Source organism: Mastigoproctus giganteus, chromosome 4 (genome assembly GCF_048544385.1).
Source record: "Mastigoproctus giganteus isolate SK-2022 chromosome 4, ASM4854438v1, whole genome shotgun sequence".
Lineage (NCBI taxonomy): Eukaryota > Metazoa > Arthropoda > Arachnida > Uropygi > Thelyphonidae > Mastigoproctus > Mastigoproctus giganteus.
In genome coordinates this window covers 8,847,125-8,866,467 of record NC_143578.1, presented here as the reverse complement: position 1 = coordinate 8,866,467, position 19,343 = coordinate 8,847,125, and the positions used below count along the sequence as shown (strand labels likewise).

At 33.8% G+C, this 19,343-nt stretch overlaps 1 protein-coding gene across 1 annotated transcript in view; it reads left to right on the top strand.

The window, feature by feature from the left end:
- Tmf (TATA element modulatory factor) overlaps positions 1–19,343 on the top strand; it is a 243,980-nt gene that overhangs the window by 178,258 nt on the left and 46,379 nt on the right. The window contains exons 18-19 of the mRNA XM_090371290.1: positions 11,384–11,453; positions 18,822–18,914. Coding sequence (XP_090227416.1) covers positions 11,384–11,453; positions 18,822–18,914 — 163 coding nt within the window. The remainder of the gene's footprint in view (positions 1–11,383; positions 11,454–18,821; positions 18,915–19,343) is intronic.

Genomic DNA, 19,343 nt, shown 5'->3' with positions numbered 1-19,343 from the left:
CTGGAATGAGTACAGAGAAGGGCAACAAGATTAGTGAATGGAACAAAGGGTTGCTCTTACAAAGAAAGGTTTAAATTTTGCAAATTACAGTGTCTGGAGACTAGGCACCGGCAAGGTGATCTGATAGAGGTGTATAAAGCTTTGAATGGTTTGAGCATGCTCAATGCCGATGGGTTTCTTCCTCTTGCTCAGAATAATCACCTGAGAGGACATAAATTCAGATTGAGGAAAGACAGATGTAGGATAGATGTGCAGAAATTTGCCTTTAGCCAGTGTGTAGTTGGTTGGTGGAACAGACTTCCATCCCGTGTTGTGGAAGTTGATAGCCTAAATAAATTTAAGGCTCAGCTGGACAGGTATTTCGAACGAATGGAGGGGTGAAATGGAAGTTTTTTTTTTTTTTTTGGCTGATGCTGCATAAGCTTGCTTTCTTGCATCATATGCCTCTACTAATGCTAATTTTTACCAGCCATTGTACTATATTTATTTGAATTCAAAATGAGCAGTGCAGACATGCTCTGCACTGCTCATTCAAAATGTTTCAAAATGCCTTTTTGTATATTTTGGTGTTGAAAGTTATAAGATTAACTGAACAGATCAATTGATCAACTAAGATCAATTGCACCATGTATGATGTGAAGTACTGCCATTGGCATGATGTGAAGTATTGCCATTGCCTTGATGGAATATCAGAATTTTGGGCTGCCAGTTCACCATCACTAATTTAGAACATCATGTGAAGAAGGGAAATCATATGTTTCATTGTATAATGGCATTAGACAATGTGAAGAAAAGCATAAAAGACTAAATTGAAAATAGTCTACTGATTTATATTGTTAACTTGAATTGTGGTTAAGGATGCTACATGAGTGGGATTGACCAAAAGAACAGTTGTTTTTTTTTTTTATATTCTTCTAGGCATTGCTACTCTCCCAAACAATATTCTGTTGGAGACCTAAAAAATTACTCTATTTAAATAAAATCCATCCTCATGTATGAAGGAGTTTGTTTTTGCATGGGTGATGCACACACATCATTTATTCTACCAAGGTAGTTTTAATACATCAATTTAATTATATCTCATATTGTGAATACTTTCAAACCGATTTGCTGTGGTATTGTACTACCTCGAATAAATAATGCTTCACCTGTGGAGAAGACTACTGCTACTTATTCTCGGCAAATACCACCGCCCAGACGGTGCTGTTTCAAGGCTTTTTGGCCCCTCTTCGGTGGGTGGGTAGGTAGGTACCCTGTTGTTGCAATAGTGACAACCCAGTTATGAAGTATAACTCCACAATATGAGAGATGCCTGATTGTGTGCGTTAATTATATCTCATATTGTGAAGGTATTCACACAATATTTACCCTGGGGGCTCACATCTGGTGAGTATGGGCTTGGCACACCCAAGGTCCTGAGCTGAATATCATCATTCTTCTCTTTCTTGGTGATTCACTTCTACTTCTCTCTCTCTCTCTCTCTCTCTCTCTCTCTCTCTCTCTCTCTCTCTCTCTCTCTCTCTCTCTCTCTCTCTCTCTCTCTCTCTCTCAAGGTAACTTGGGAATTTTTTTTGGCTGGTGCAGCATAAGCCTCAGGCTTCCTTGCACCATATAGCTAATAATAATAATAATATGAGATATAATTAAAATGATACATTAAAACTACCTTGGTAGTAGAAATGATGTGTGTGCATTACCCATGCATAAACAAACTCCATCGTACTCTTAGGCATTTAGCCAAGAAATATCTTTTACATCCTCATGTAGTTGATACAGATTTCAGCCATGCTGCATTCCTTATTTTTTTAACTTGCATCCTTACCACATTAAAAATGTATTTAATAATACTAGTACCTTCATTTTTGTCTAACTTTTGTTTTCCAATTTTATTTATTTTGCAAAAATCAGTTAACTGTTTCGATTCCTCTGCCATTTAGAATACTTACCAGAATAGCATTTACTTGCCTTCCATATTTTTGCTAGATTGTTATTACTTAGCATATCATTCTTCTGTTTGTAAGCAGTAGCACAGCTGTAAAACTGAACTATTAATAAAGACCTTGATAACATCCAGTGGAATAATTAGTGATATAATGTAAAAGATATTTCTTGGTTAAATGCCTGAGACTATGAAGAAGTTTATTAATGCATGGGTAATGCACACACATCATGATGTATGTGCATTACCCATGCATAGATAAACTCCTTCAATTAGTGATATAGTTGGCTACTTTTGACTTGTAATATTAAGTTAACATAACCAAGAAACAACTTGACAACTACAGCAAACTGATCCAGTATGAAACACTTAACCCTTTTGTGAGTGTATGTATACATTTTTTTTTATGTGAGGGCCAAAGGGAGTATGAATGTGTATACAGCCACTCCCTGACTTACGTAAGGGTTGCATTCTGCGAAACTCTACTTAAGTCGCAATTTCCCTAAATGCTTATGCAGCATTTGCAAATTTGATTGAATTTGATTGAAGCAAAAAATAAATGTTTGATGAACATGTAAATAGAATTATTTATTCAATTTTTTTATCTCATGCGCAGAAAAAATTACAAAAGTGTACAAAATTACAAAAATTTCAAAATTATAAAATTATAAAAAGAGAGAGGAGACAGGCATAACGTCAGCAAGTTTTACCTTTCGAGCATTGTTGCCAGAATTAACTCTCCAGCTGATAAGCATGCTGCTGCAGGAGTTGAGGGCTGTGGAGATTTAGAAGGGGTTTTTTCCCTAAACATATTACAAAATTACTCTGCAGCTGCAGAATCAGCACTGGTGACTTCACTGCATACTTTAATGTTTGAACCTATCAAACAGCATGATGTTTGAACCTATCAAACCACCCATTGCTTGCCACAAAATTGGCTTGGGGTTCACCATACTTATCCTTAATATCTTCATAAATACTTCTTGCTTTTGCTTGGATGGCCATTGGACTCAGGGGCACTTGCTTCTGAATCTGATTTTCTATTCAGATTATTAATAGCTTTTCCATCTTTGATATAGCACCTGAACAATGTTTTGTGATCACTCTTGATCTTAAATGCATTGATCCTTTAACATGTTCTTTTATACACACACTGTCCCTTAAAATAGTATTCAATGTTGAAGCAGTGAGACCTAATTCCATGCAATTGATGACAATCTTTGTTGTCTTGCTTCGTACTTCTTAATTAATCATCTTCATTTCTAAATCAGTTTTTTTTCGTTTCCTAGCCCCTGCAACCACTTGCATTTTCCATTGGTCCATTTTCCTTCACCACTGATAAGTAAATAGGAATGAAGAGAAGATTCTGAAAATTTATTTATATTTTTTATATAATTGAAGATTTCAGTGAAGATTTTACATTACGTTATTATGGTGAACTAATTTCACCATAACAACGTAATGTAAAAACCCACAGAATTCTAATGCGCCAATAAAATCTAAATCAACCAACCAACCAACCCACAGAATTCCAGTTATCGGTATTATCGCAAATGCAATAAAATCAAGTTTACTACCCATTTATAATAGATTGCATTAACAGAAAAGCACAATAAACCGAAAAGCACAATAAAGTGCAAATTGTTTTTATTGTTTTATGGTAATGATCTCCTGAAATGTGCTTTAGAAAAATATCACAAAGGCGTTCAAAATTGATTCTTATAACGGAACATATGATAACGATGAAAGTGTAGTGCAATTTCCATTATAAAAATGACCTTTCAGAAAGATAAATAGCTTAGTTATATAGTGAAAATTTCAACTTCTTAGGTCTTGGAAGGAATTACCAAAAAAAAAAAAAAAAAAAAACCAATGTGTTATTGGGTTCACATTATGATATTTTTGCGATACCTCCATTTATTCCTACAGGACGCAAAATACATTTCAACGATTTTTTTAAGTTTGCACCGGCTGGCAAAAACTTGCGTAAAGTCGAATTTCTACAAGTCAAGTATTACGTACGCTGGGGAGTGGCTGTATATATGTTGTTTCGAAGGTTGTTTTAATGCAACATCACAAAATTATGTCTATATATATATATATACTGTACTGTAGAGTTGTTAAAATTGGGAGGAAAAGACATGACACAAAAACTGGCAAGACTCTTCACAAAATGCATTAGAAAAGGTGTGATGCCTAAGGAGTGGAATAATGCAATCATAGTTTTGCTGCATAAGAAAGGAGATAAATCAGAAATTGGAAATTATAGGCCAATTAGCTTGTTATCCCACATCTACAAGTTGTTCACAAGAGTCAAAGGAAAGAACAAGCTGGCTTTAAGGACAGGATTCTCAACTATGGATCACCTTCATGTAATATCACAGCTAATGGAGAAAGCAAATGAATATAAAACACCATTATGCCTGGCATTTGTGGATTATGAAAAGGCATTTGACTCCATACAACATAAGGCAATGTGGAAAGACAAGGCATAGATACTCACATACATTGATTTTGAAGAAAATATATGAGAATGCTACCTGCTTTATTAGACTAGACAAAAGCAGTAGTAAATTTAAAATTGAGAAAGAAGTTCGACAAGGAGACACAATATCTCCAAAGTTGTTTACTGCTGCCCTTGAGGAAGCTTTCAGAAGATTAGACTGGTTGCAGAAAGGAGTCAATGTGAATGGAGAGTACCTAAGCCATTTGCGATTTGCAGATGACATTGTGGTCATAAGCCATGATCCCATAGAATTAGAGGAAAATCTTAATCAGTTATGCAGAGTTAGTAAGGATTTTGGACTAAAGATGAATATGGCTAAAACAATGATGAACAAGTATGCCACAGAAAAGGATATAACTTATCTGGGACAAGTCATTAGCAATAATAATGATAAATGGCTGGAAGTCAAGAGAAGAATAAATTTTGGATGGATAGCATTCAGGAAATATAGTCACATATTGAGGAGCAGTATCCCAATTTATCTGAAATGTAAAAGAACGAACCAGTGTATACTCCCCACCATGACTTATCGAAGTGAAATTTGGGCACTCACCAAAAGAATGGAAGAGAAGCTGAGAACTACACAGCGAAGAATGGAATGAATTATATTGGGAATCAGACTGTTAGATAAGAAGAGAAACACATGGATTAGGCAGCAAACTCAAGTAAAGGACATTCTTATCAAAACTAAAAAAACTAAAATGGTCTTGGGCAGGACAATAGCGTGAAGACAATATGACAGATGGACTGAGAAAATAACAGAATGGTATCCAAAAGGAGCTAGAAGAACACCTGGAAGACAACGACGGAGATGGACAGATGAAGTCCATAAGTTTGTGGGTAGTAAATGGATGGCCATTGCACAAAACAGAAGGAAGTGGAAAGTTGCTGGAGAGGCCTTCATCCTGCAGTAGATTGAAAATGGCTGTTGATGATGATATATATATTATTATTATTAACCATATTATTTACGTGTTTGTATTTGCAATAGTTTCAAAATTTCAGCATGAGAGCAACCTTTCAGGTTGCTCTCATAAGTAGGCGCTTCCATAGCCAGGTGAGAAGGAGCAGCGGTGCGTAGCACATGCTTCTTGATTAGACCGGGGTTTGAGCCCGTCACCACCAAATATGGAGGATGCGGAAAGGTCAGGGAATGACCACCGCATATTCCTGGAGCAATATGGCCTTAGTTGCTAATGCTCCTAAAAACCAAATTACAGCTACTCTCACAAGCAACCTTTATATAGGCTTAAATGAGCCTGAAATTTGGAAACAAAATATGATGAAACTGAATCAAATAATATGTATACAGTAATACCCCGAAGTTACGCGATAGGTGGGTCCGACGAAAATCGCGTAAGTCGGGGTACAACTTTGCATATAAATACATATAAATTTTACTGAATTGGGACCAAGGACTAACAAAAACACTAGTTTAGAAGAAAAATATTAATAAAATTGCAGTTCTTTATACATATTAATACAAAATATGTATTAAAAAAACAAATGACTTACGTTAAAAAGTTATTTCGATGTCGATGGCTTCATAAACTCTAACAAATTCGTCTGATGACATAGCGCCTTCTTTTTTTCACGCAGAATTTCTTCGTAGCAAACTAATAATTTTTTTCTTCCTTGCTTTGTAGCTATAACGCGTTCTTTGTTGGAGTCTATGTTTTTTAAAATTTTTAAGCCCTTTACAATTGAGCTCTTTTCAATTTTCAAACTGTCAAGTTTGCAATTGTCATGTGCTTTTCGCCGTTGCTTCATTTAGGCCTGTAGCACGTGCAATATCACATGGTCTTTCATTTCGCTCAAAGCGTTTCACAATTTCATATTTTTTCTCTATCGACAGAGGTGGACTGGCCATAAGCCTTACCGGGGAAACCCCGGTGGGCCAGTGTGATTTTGGCCATAAACATAGTATGAGGCCACTATAAATTTTCCCGGGTAAGAATTTTTGACCCAGTCCGCCTCTGTTTATCGATAATTGCTTTTCTTTTTCTCTCTTTCTCTGAATCTGCAGTGTCTTCACCAGGACGCTTCCTTTTCACACCTTTTAATTAAGTATTTTACTCATTTTTAGGGAATAAAGCACAATTACAAAACGAGGAGGCACGCTTGATACGCATAAACAAAGCTGCGCGCATGTAGCAACTGAATAAACAACACCATAAAGGCAGAGATACATTATTAACACCTCACATTTCTAGGGGTTACTACCATAAAACAATAAAAATCCAGTTGCGTTTATGCTAGTGAAATCTGTTATAAACTGGTAGTAAACTCGATCTAATTGCATACCGATAGCTGGAATTGTGTTGGTTTTTACGTTATTATGGTGAAATGTGTTTCCCCTTCACTGATATAAAAAACATAAAAGCAGCAAAGTTGAATTTTGTTCATCTTTCGCTCTCATTCTCCGCCGTCGCACCGTATATCGATAACATATGAAAAACGACCTTGAAGATAGTGGGCGGCAGCGTTGCCAAACGAAAAAATCAAGAACCGCGTAACTCCGAGTTCGCATAAGTCGGGGTAGCGTAAGTCGGGGTATTACTGTATAAATTTAGAGTAAGTAATATTTATATAAATGGTGTTACTACATCAAAAAAGTAATAGCAAGTTTATTTTTTAAACTATATTGATTTTTTAAACAGTTTTACAGGCTTCTAAATTCCTCAACACTCAGTCGAGGTCATGTACATACTTTCTGGAAACTCATTGAAGAAAGCTAAGAATCATACTACTTCATGCTTATGCATACAAGCTAAATTAGTAAGGTGTGCCTTTTGTTGTACTTAGTGGACAACAAAGATTCCAAAAGGAATGTTCTTGTCTGTTAAAATTTTTCCCTTTGCTGTTGCTGTGGGAAAGGATATCTACTATTACCCCTGTTAGATATGGGTACTAACAACAATTTCTTGCATTCCAAGTGTCCACTTAAGAATGCACCAGTTCCTATCTTTTATAATTTTTATAAAGGATAGTTATGATTTGAAAATATGAAGTTAATTTGATCATTCAACTGATACTTTAGTTTTCTCAATGGAATAACCAGTTTTGGTATTATTTACAGCATGCTGTTAAAGAGAATGAAAGCATTAATTGCTGAAATAGACAGATTTTAATTTTATACTAAAGAATGCAGTTTGCTTAAAAACATGATCTACTTTTTTCTCAAGCTATGTATTTATATTTTTGTTCTGATCTATCACTGACTGATATTAACAAGGATGAGGGGGACAAACTGGAGAAGTCAACTTAGCAAAGATGATCGACAGTGCTGCAACTGAGACACTTGTCTCTGGGCATCAGGAGGAATGCAATCTAATAATCCTTGAACATGTTTTCTTTTAGGCTTTAATCCATTAAGAAGCAATAAGACAACAAAGTATGTTACTTAAGTAAGGAAGAGGCTGCATTTAAAACAGTTTATATGCAATTTATTATCCATAAATTTCTTGAATGCTTTGAAAATTCTCATAGATGGAAATATAGCACATTTTGTTTGATCTTCAAAGAAAGATATTGCTTGCTGATCTGTTATAAAGCAGAAGACAGTATTATGGATCGATGTGCTCTTGTGTCTAATAGGTATGGCAATTTATGCCATTTACAGTGAATTCCAGTTATTTGGGCCATCAGTTAATCGGGGCAGATTTTTATTTGGGACAAATCTTAAAGAACAGAACCTAATCGAGAAAATAGCCAGGGTTTCTTCACTTTTCACTTAATTGCTCCTGTTTAATTGGGGCAGGAGACTGCAGTATTCGAGATTACCCTATAATTGTCTCCAACCAGACCAGTTGGATTTCTGGAGGTCACAACCAAAAAACAATAAAAACAATTTACAATTTCTGGTTTATTGGGCTTTTCTATTAGTACAATCTATTATAAATGAGTAGTAAACTTGATCTTATTGCATATGCGATAATACCGATAGCTGGAATTCTGTGGGTTTTTACATTATTATGGTGAAATGTGTTTCCCCTTCACTGAAATCTTCAATAATATAAAAAAAAATAAATAAATTTTTAGAATCTTCTCTTCATTCCTATTTTTTAAGCTTTGTACACTTGTTATTCTCTATCTCACCTGCACGTATTGTGTTAGTTGCAGTTTGTGCATGCTGTGTTTTTTGTTATCGATTACTTATCTTTTTTATTGTTTTAAATTTTACAACCCTAAAAAATGTCAGTGAACAGAAATATCAATTAGTTAGTATGTATCTATTACAGCATTAATTAAGCTATGTATGCAAACACAAATTTAATTTTGCTAACCTGTGGAAGATATTCTTCCAATTTTCATGTATCATTTAATTTTTTAATTGGTAAGGTAATAAAGTGTAAATTTTTGTTTAATATATCTTTACTTTTATACCCTGTGGATAATATTCCTCCTATTTTCGTTTATTAGAATTGCCGTTTAATAGAATTAAAATTAAATTCACAAACACGATCACAATGACCAGTGCTTACTATCATATAGTGAATGGTATTTTATTATGGAGTGTTCATTGTAATGTGATTTGATCGTACAGTGAACTACTCATAAAGTGGGGGTTAACTAGTTACATGAAACTTCACATAATTTGGGCAGCCACTTAATTGGACCAAAGTGCACTAGTCCTAATGTGGGCACCTCCTTAGCCAGGTGGGAAGGAGCAGCAGTGCGTAGCACATGCTTCTTGATTAGACCGGGGTTCGAGCCCATCACCACCAAATACGGAGAATGCGGAAAGGTCAGGGAATGACCACTGCATATTCCCGGAGCAATATGGCCTTAGTTGCTAATGCTCCTAAAAACCAAATAACAACAACAACAACAACAACTAGTCCTAATGTGTTCCAAATAACTGGAATCTACTGTATTGCTATTCCACATAGCCATTAGGAGAGTGAAAAGTATTGAGCCTGGAAAGTTATTTCTATCCAGGATGCAGATTAAGGTTGAGAGGGATTATTAAAATTTGGGATTACTGGTAAGATTCTAAGATGGATTGATGGGTGGCTGCAGGGCAGAAGGCAGTGGGCTGTGATTCATGGATATTCTTCAGATTGGTATAACATTGGAGTGGGGTTCTTCAATGATCAGTTCTTAGACCACAGTTGTTTCTCATTTTCATAAATGACATCGACAAAGAGATAGAAGGTGTGATGTCAAAATTTGCAGATGACATGAAGATTGGCAGATTTGTTAATGATTACTGCTAAGAATTGCTCCTTTTAGGATGACTTAAACAGATTTCAGAGATGGTTAGAGAAGTGGCGCTATGTTTTAATGCTGCCAAATGTAAGGTCTTACACTTGGGAAATAGCAACCCCCAAATAAATTATACACTTGGTGGATTGAATTAAAAATAGTGGAGGAGGAAAGGGATCTGGGAGTTACAATACGGGCAGATATGAAGTTTTCTGAACAATGTAAACAGGCAGCCAGGAAAGTCCATGGTGTTCTATCAATAATTTATCGAATGCTATCATGTAGAGATAGGGAGATCATAATCCCACTGTATAAGGCAATTGTAAGACTACATTTGGAATACTGTGTCCAAGTATGGAGACCTCATCTGAAAAAAGACATCAAGCTTCTTGAAAGGGTCCAAAGATGGGCAACTCAAATGGTGAGATGGCAGAAGGATGACCAGATGAGGAAAGATTCCGATTATGTGGGCTTACAGTTTGGCAACCAGGCACCTCAGAGGTGTATAAGGCTCAGAGGATTAGTAAAATGAAGCAGAATTCTCACTGTTCTAAACAATTCCAGAACTAGGGGTCATAAATTCAAATACAGGGCTTGAGGTTTAGATTAGATTATAGAAAGAATCCTTTTAGCCAGAAAGTCATTGATACTGGAACAAGTTGCTCTCACAGGTAGTTGAGACTGACAGTTTGAATAAATTCAAAAGTCTACTAGATACTTACCTGTGTGAGGAGGGAAGCATATATTTTGGGTTTTCTTATCTATTTGGTGTAGTTTTTTTGTCAGTGCAGCAAAGACTATATGGCTATTACTATTACTTTTTATTTACTTGTTTGGTTATTTTTGTTGTATTTAGTTATTGATATCTCCATAACCATTAAGAATTAGATTTATGTGTATATTACATTTTTCATTGTAAATAACCCTTAGTAATAAGCTTCTGAAATGAAGACAAAGTTGTGAATCAACCTCTATATATAGATAAGAACATATCGTCATCAGATAAGAACATATAGTCATGTTCTTATCTGATGATTGAAATTTCTGGTATTTTTCCTTAGAACCAATTGTGTATTTTCATCCTGTTGATTCAAATACCCATTAATGTTAAATGGGATGCTACTGTTGAGTCACTTGTTCTCAGTTTTCTGATAAGGTGGAGGGACTCTGTCTGTATGTCTGTTTTCATTGGCATCACTGGGGATATACTTGTATTTGCATTGATTTTAAGTAAATTAAATAAAGGTGTGATAACATTTGGGGAGTTAATGGTGCTTGTACTGTTTATGTTACCCATGTAAGTTTTAATATATTATGTCTGTAAAAAGGATTTTGCATGGTTCATTTCCACCTTTTAATTAGTAGGGAATTAAAGCAGGTTTCATCATATTGTATCCACAGGCCCAAAAATATGTTCCCGTGATTGAAATATGTTCCTAAGATGAAACTTGCTTTAATACCCTTCTGTCAGAAAAATGGGGTATGCTTGTATTTATAGTTGATTGTGACTTCTAAATGTGCTTTGTGTAGTTGTAGAGCAGTATTTTATTTAAAACAAAAAAAAATAGAATAAATAAATAATAAGATGAGTATAAAAATTAGGAATGCTGTAACAATAGGAGGAGAAATTTTTTAGTTATCTACTTTTCATTTATTCTTTTATGTGATTTTAAAAAAAATATATATATATAGTGTTGCAGTTGTATTAAAATTAGAATTTTATCTGCTAGGGAATCTCTTTCTTTAGAAAATGTGAAACAGAGTCTAGCTGAAGAAATAAGTAGACTTAAACAGGAAAAGGTATTCTCCATTTTTATTAACTGATGAATAATTAAAGTTTGAGTAAATTAAACTGTCTCTGTTTAACCTTTTAACGTGTCACTCATATCATATCTAAAAATTTTTTCTTAAGTTTAGAACATAGATATTTCTTTCCTCTGTTGTGCATCTTGCTAGTTCTACTTTCCTCCTTTTTTTATTTTTTTTTATATTTGTAAGTTCATTGGCTGTAATATGAATGGTAAGTAAAATGAACAAGAGCAGTGATTAAAAACTGTTAAACTGTGTCTTAAATGATGACTCATTCTAAGCTTTCTGGAAAAACATAGGTAACATTTAATTTACTCAGTGTTAAATAAATACAGTAAAGATATAAAGACATTCCTTCAAAAGGCATATTAACTAAAGTAAGCAGGAGACTGACACTAAAAGTTCTCAACACAACTACATCACCAACGACCTTATATTGTGAAAAAGATAACAAGAAAGGTCAGAACAAGCTTTTCACTGTTCAGTTACTTGGGACTGACTCTGCAATTTCAAAAGAAACAGCCAAACTTGTATTTGCCACTATTTTTTTTTTATAAAATCAAAAGCTCTGATGCTTGTTAACAAGAAGACAAATGGCCTGCTTTTTTTTTTTTTTTTTTTTTTCATGTTACTTACTAACAAAATGAAAGAGATTGTGTCTTGCATGTGTGAATGAATTTTATTTATTTTTTCAGGATGTGCTTGAAGCTTTTCAAAAACAGCAGCATTATCTTTTCCTTTTGACTTGATTAAATATTATTAATGCTCTTCAAATCAACCCACTCAATAAAATAAGAAAACTAATGACAGTTAATTTTAAACTTATTAAAAAAACAAAAAAAAACTATATTTGATGCATAACAGCAGGCAGCATAGCAAAAATATAACTTAATATTACCATTAGGCATAACTTTAACATTAATTATTTTAAACAATTGCATTTTCATAATGAATAACTCCTTAAACTTATAGATGCAAGCCTAAAACAAATTCTGCTTTGCTTGCTTTAATGTATTGGTAAAACCTTCCAGGTTTTAGCATTGCAGTGTTCTTTTTTCCCCCTAACAGTAACTTGGCAAAATATGATATCTCCTTAACTGTGAATAATTCATTAGATGTACTTCTACTCATCAGATCGTGTGTGTCATGGTTTCTGATTTTCATTTGCTATTCTCAACACCAAATAGAGGATGCAGAAAGGTCAGGGAATGATCACCGCATATCCCTGGAGCAATATGGCCTTAGTTGCTAATGCTCCTAAAAACCAAACAACAAACAAACAATCTATTTTCGATGTGTATTGCAGTGAGAGAAATATACAGAAAGTATGTCTTTCTTTTTGCAAAAGAAAATCAAGAAATGTTAGTTACATCAAAGGAATGAAACTACAAAGATTATACACAGGATTACAGCAGAGTAAGTATACAGTCAATAAAGCTTTTGTTCTTTATCATTTTTAAGCATCAAAATCACTGTTATATTAAACGAGGCCGTTGGTACCTAATGAATATTAAATGTACAAATTACAGTCATATCTTATGATTCAATGAATTTGTCTTTAAATACTAACATGTAATGTGCAGCCATTATCAACCCACTGCAGGATGGAAGCCCCCTCAACAATTAATGTTGAGGGAAATGGACCATAATCTGCCACGCTGGTCCAGTGCGGGTTGGCAGATCGACCGTATTCAGCAGTCAGGGGCTTGAACCCCGGTCTACTCAAAGAGCGTGTGCTACTGCACTCCTGCTCCTGCCCACTTGGCTACGGAGGCCTTTAAATACTAACATATTTAAAAAAATATATATATATATTTTATTTTTTTCTAAAATTGTGTTAAATTATGTACAACAGAAATGAAATGAGATTTATACAAGAAGTACCTTCTTTACATATTCCTTGTTCTTATGCATTTTGCTTATGTATTGGTTTGTCTATTGCTTACTTATATCTTCAGCTAATGACATGAAGTGCATTTGATTATGCATTTAAATGTTCATTTCAGTGGTTTACAATTATGAAAATCTTAAATCTGAAGAGACAAAGCTATTTTCTCTTTGTCACATTTATTGTTCACCAAATTCTACTAATCACTCAGGACTTTTTGACTCCTTCTTTGAAACTCTACTTTCACCAATCTAACTTTCTTAATAGGTGAGAATTTTTCTTGATGATTTTAATGTTCACACTAGCTAGTTTCAGTATTCTAGTTACACAGACTCAGCTGGTCAAAAGATTGAAGCTTTTATGATTAGTAATGACTTTGCACAGATTTTTCATTTACCTATCAGATTATCAGACAGTCACACACACACACACACACACACACACACACACACACACACACACACACACACACACACACACACACACAGCACTCTTGATCTTCTTATCACGAATGGTCCTTCAAATAACATGGTCAATGTTAGTGGTCATCTAGGTACCTCAGATCACAACTGGGTGGTGGTTTCTTTTCCTGTGGAGTCTCTCTCTCTATCTCTCATAGCCAATCTCAGCCTTCTGTCATTTGGCATTAAAAGAATGCTAAATAGGACAACCGATACAGTTTCTATTCCTCTTTTCCTTTGTTTAATTACTGTGTTTCAAATCTTCTGATCCCACTGTTTCTCAGTGAAATTATCCTTCTAGGGAGATGAAATCCTTTATTCTGCATTCTACCCTAAAACCTTGTCCTTTATTTAAACCTTGGTTTTCCAATAAATGTGCTAAGACTGTTCAAGATAAAAATGTAGCATATTACAATTGACTTGTATTCAAATCTTCAGTTTCATTTTCTGTCTATACTATAGCTTGCTGTAAATGTAACACAGTTATTAAACAATCCAAACTTCGTTTTGAACGGGCTGAGTGTAGAAAACTAAACTTGCTCCTTGTCAAAATGGTAGTCTAGCATTGTATTTTCTTGCCAAACTTTTTGCACAACTTCTGTCAGTCTATACTCCTAAATCTGTTACAAGCTGATTGTTTTTTTGCTAAAGATAAAGCTGACTTATTACCATTCTGGTTTTAACTGTTGTATTGATGATCTTTATAATCACCTCCTATATGCTTTATACAGTGCCTCCTATGGTATGTATGACAGAAAGTTGTTAGTAACTGGTGTTTTCCTTCTGCTTGGAAATTTTCTCAATTTAGCCAGTTTCTGAAAAGGGCAACAAATCCTTCCTTTCCAATTACTACATTGAAAAATCTAATTAGGATGTTTCCATCAAATATGATAGATATCTGTGACTGATTCTGCTGTATTAAGGTCTAGAGACTAGATAATGTGCAACATGGACTCTTAATGGACAATGTCTTAATTCATGTTCAGGCAATATCAAACCCATACCTTGTGAAATGTATAGTACCGCTCAAAGCAAATTATACAAAAAGTTGTCTTTGCTGCAACTTTTCAATAATGAAATTTTTATTAATTTGCTAAATAAATTTAAAAACGAATTCTAAATTAATCATATCCGTTGTATCTTTGTTAAATGTATCAGATTTTCCACATCACATTCTTTAAGTATTCATTATATTAGCTATTCTCATAAATAATTGTGTAAGAAAATTATTTTGTAATTTACCATTTCCCTCAATCTTGTTATTCTGATAAAGGGGAGATTAATCTTTAATCTTGTATTGCTTGGTAATGGCATCATGGCACAAATATCTTACATTATTCAATTTTGAATTAGTAAATAAAATATAAATGGAAATTCTCTGTGTAATTTGTATATGAATATTTTTTTGTATATGTGTTTATGTATAGACCCATGCATTCATACATAAAATTTTATTTAGATAGTATGAATCAGAGCTGTAATACTCAATATGTTCTACGTTGATAATGATATTAGTAAATTAATAAGAGGAGTTTACCTCAATATAGTACGTGGAACACTTCCGTATGATACCCTCCAGAAATTAAAACGGAAAAAACGAAAAAATCGACAACTTACCGGTACATTAAAGTAAAATATAAATAATTAAAGTAAATTATAAATAATTAAATAATCAATTTAACACAATTCAAAATCAATTCAAAACAATTAAAATTCAAATTAACGCAATTAAAAGAATCTAACGAAAATATTCAAAACGATTTTCCTTCCTTACTTCGTTTTGAATATTTTCGTTAGATTCTTTTAATTGCGTTAATTTGAATTTTAATTGTTTTGAATTGATTTTGAATTGTGTTAAATTGATTATTTAATTATTTATAATTTACTTTAATTATTTATATTTTACTTTAATGTACCGGTAAGTTGTCGATTTTTTCGTTTTTTCCGTTTTAATTTCTGGAGGGTATCATACGGAAGTGTTCCACGTACTATATTGAGGTAAACTCCTCTTATTAATTTACTAATATCATTATCAACGTAGAACATATTGAGTATTACAGCTCTGATTCATACTATCTAATTAATTTTCATACTCTTATTGACTATTTCATTCACTTCCTGTCTCTCCAGTAGTATACAATCGATACACACAATTATGGGAGATTTTTTGAATGGCTTGGTACAAAATTACATTAAATCTACACTAAGGTACTCGGCCCAAAGTTACCATATTTCTTTCCTAAAATATTGCCTTCAAAACAACATCGTTCCGAAGTTTGCCAGGGTGAATTTAAATCAAAAAATTTCAGGCATAAAACAACTATCACTGGCGACATCACGTAATATTGTTAAGCTTGCCTTAAAATCTCGATATTCGGATAAACAAAAATACCTTTCCCAGGTTAGGAAGCTTCGCGATAAATTAAAAAATTATCTACATCCGAACGATTGGTCTGTATTGAAGACCTCCATAGATTTGCGACGGGAAGCACAAGCCTCAGAAATAAAAAACAGACACGTTAATAAGTTGCAAACATTATCGAATAGTTCAAGACACGTTCATACGAATTCTAACACATTGTCGCGAGCTTGCGACCAAGTTCACACGAGTTGGGTGACATCCCCCCCACAGACACACAACGCACTACCACAGAATATGTCGGCTAGTTCACGAACACCCCCTCACCCAGTATCCAACGAACCGACACATCAACAGGTTACAAATCTTTCCTCGTGTACACTATCGCAGGACCAGATTTCACTTTTATCCAAAGGATTAAATTATAATTTACCACCTCGAAAGCTGCCAAAAAAACAATGCGTAATTGATTTTGAATTTGGACTTCGTAGTGTTCCACAAAAAGATGTATTTATTCAACAAGTTAACCAAGTAGTGAATAACATAAAAGAAACACGACTTCCTAAATTGAATACACATGACAGTTCAGCTTTACGAGAACTTCGAGAAAATAAGGACATTATTATACAGAGGGCAGATAAAGGAGATACAGTGGTAATACTAGATAAACATGATTATATTAATAAGTTAGATTCAGTTGTATCTGATAGCTCCACTTATTGTGAAGTGGACCCGACACTGTTTACCAATTTGGTAAATCAATACAATAAAACGTTAACCACATATCGTAAAAACGACTACATTACTATGGTTCAGTTGAAGGAATTGAAGTCCAGAACATACAATATTCCTGCACTTTTTGGTCAGGTAAAATTACACAAGCCTGGATTTCCGATTCGACCTATTGTTTCCTACAGGAACTCGGCATTTTCAGCCTTAGCCACACATGTATATAACATTATAAAACCTTTTAGACAGGTTATACAATTTGGGATTAAGAATTACGATACATTATTTAATAATCTTAAAGACTGTAGACTCGGCGACAATGACAATTTATTCTCATTAGATGTTACATCATTATATACGAATGTAAACGTTGAATACACATTAGATATTATTTGGGATATGTTAAATAAAAACTCGACACCGATTAATTATACGAAGCTGCCTATAAAGGAGATTTTTCACTTAATTAAACTATTAGTTGAGGCTAACTACATCACCTTTCGAGACAAGGTGTACAAACAAATTTTTGGATTACCAATGGGTTTGAGCCTGAGTGGCTTAATGTCAGAGATCTATCTCTCAACGATTGAGCAGATACATTTGACACCTTTTCGTCCCCGTATCACATACTATGGGAGGTATTTAGACGATGTTCTAGTTATTACCGATAGTAGTACTATCCAAGATATTTTACATTCGTTTAACAATATTCATTCTAGACTCAAATTTACATTGGAAAGGGAAGATACGGATACTAAGTCATTAAACTTTCTAAATTTCACGCTTACCCGGGACTCAAACAAAATACAATTTAGCATCTATCGAAAACCCACAAACACCGGTATGCTTCTACATTATAATAGCTACCACCCGTTCACCTACAAAAGATCGATTATCTTTAATCAATTTCTAAATGCCTATAAATATTCAACGACGGATTCTGCTTTAGACTCAGAAATACAAATATTAACTAGCAGATTCTTGAACAGGGGTTATCCCATTAACACAATAAATCGAATTAGGGTACAAGCTAAGGATAGGATACAAAATACTGCACCAATCAACAATAGTAATATCAAAAAATACTTTATTTCTGTCCCATATGTTGAACAGTGGCACAAACAGCTTAACAGATTCTTTAAAGATACCGAATTTAAAATTATAGCTAGGCCTATACGGAAGTTACACACTATACTGAACAATCGCTCGGTTCTTTCGGCGTTCGCAACACAAATTAATGATCTAGTATACAACATTTCTTGCGGTGATTGCGACTCGTCTTATCAGGGTTCCACGCGGTTTTCTCTTAATATCCGTGTAAATCAACACGAAGCCTCTGTTCGTGCTTCTCGTTCAGCAGCGTCAGAATTAGCCTTTCATGCCATTAACGAAAAACATACTTTTTTATTTAACGAGGCCAAAATACTTAACGTTCAACGTAATTATACGCGACTATTAATTGCAGAAACCGTTGAAATTAAATTACACGAGAATTCTGTTAATGTTCGGCGGCCATATTTGATCTCCGATGCGTGGACCTTTACGCGCATGCGCGAAGACACAATCACTATTTAAGTTGCAGGTTTAGCCTGATTCGATAATTTTCATTCCTGTGATCACGACAAAAAAAAAAAAAAAAAGGAAGGAACATCGTTTTGAATATTTTCGTTAGATTCTTTTAATTGCGTTAATTTGAATTTTAATTGTTTTGAATTGATTTTGAATTGTGTTAAATTGATTATTTAATTATTTATAATTTACTTTAATTATTTATATTTTACTTTAATGTACCGGTAAGTTGTCGATTTTTTCGTTTTTTCCGTTTTAATTTCTGGAGGGTATCATACGGAAGTGTTCCACGTACTATATTGAGGTAAACTCCTCTTATTAATTTACTAATAAAATTTTATTTTAAATTTCAGGATTCTGTGACATGGCAATTACAGCTTAATCAAGAACAGTTGCAGAGTGAGAAGAGAAAAATACAAGAGCTACAAGAGCAGCTGAAAGAGAAGGTTAGTTTTTAATAACAGTAATATCTTTGATATATTGAGTGAGAGGTATGATGTGGGAATTAACAATTAAAATTAAGTTTAAATGGGCATATTATTTTTAAGATATTTGCAGAGTGCATATTATTTTTAAAAATTCAAGTAGTTATCATAATTTTCTGTTATTAAATTTATTTTTCCATGCATATTTCAGACTGAAATATGCATGCAAAATTATTATTGACTATAATAATGTTTTCTTTTTTTTATGAATTTTAGAGTATCTCAGCTGAATGGTAATTAATAATTAATGTAATTAATGCTACCATTAGGGTTTATACATTGGCAGGGTGAGTTCTGCTGCCTATGTACCAAGATACTCTAAAATTCAAAATAAAATCTTAAAAATCAGTAAATCTGAATGTCTCATAATGGGGGATTTTAACTTTCTGG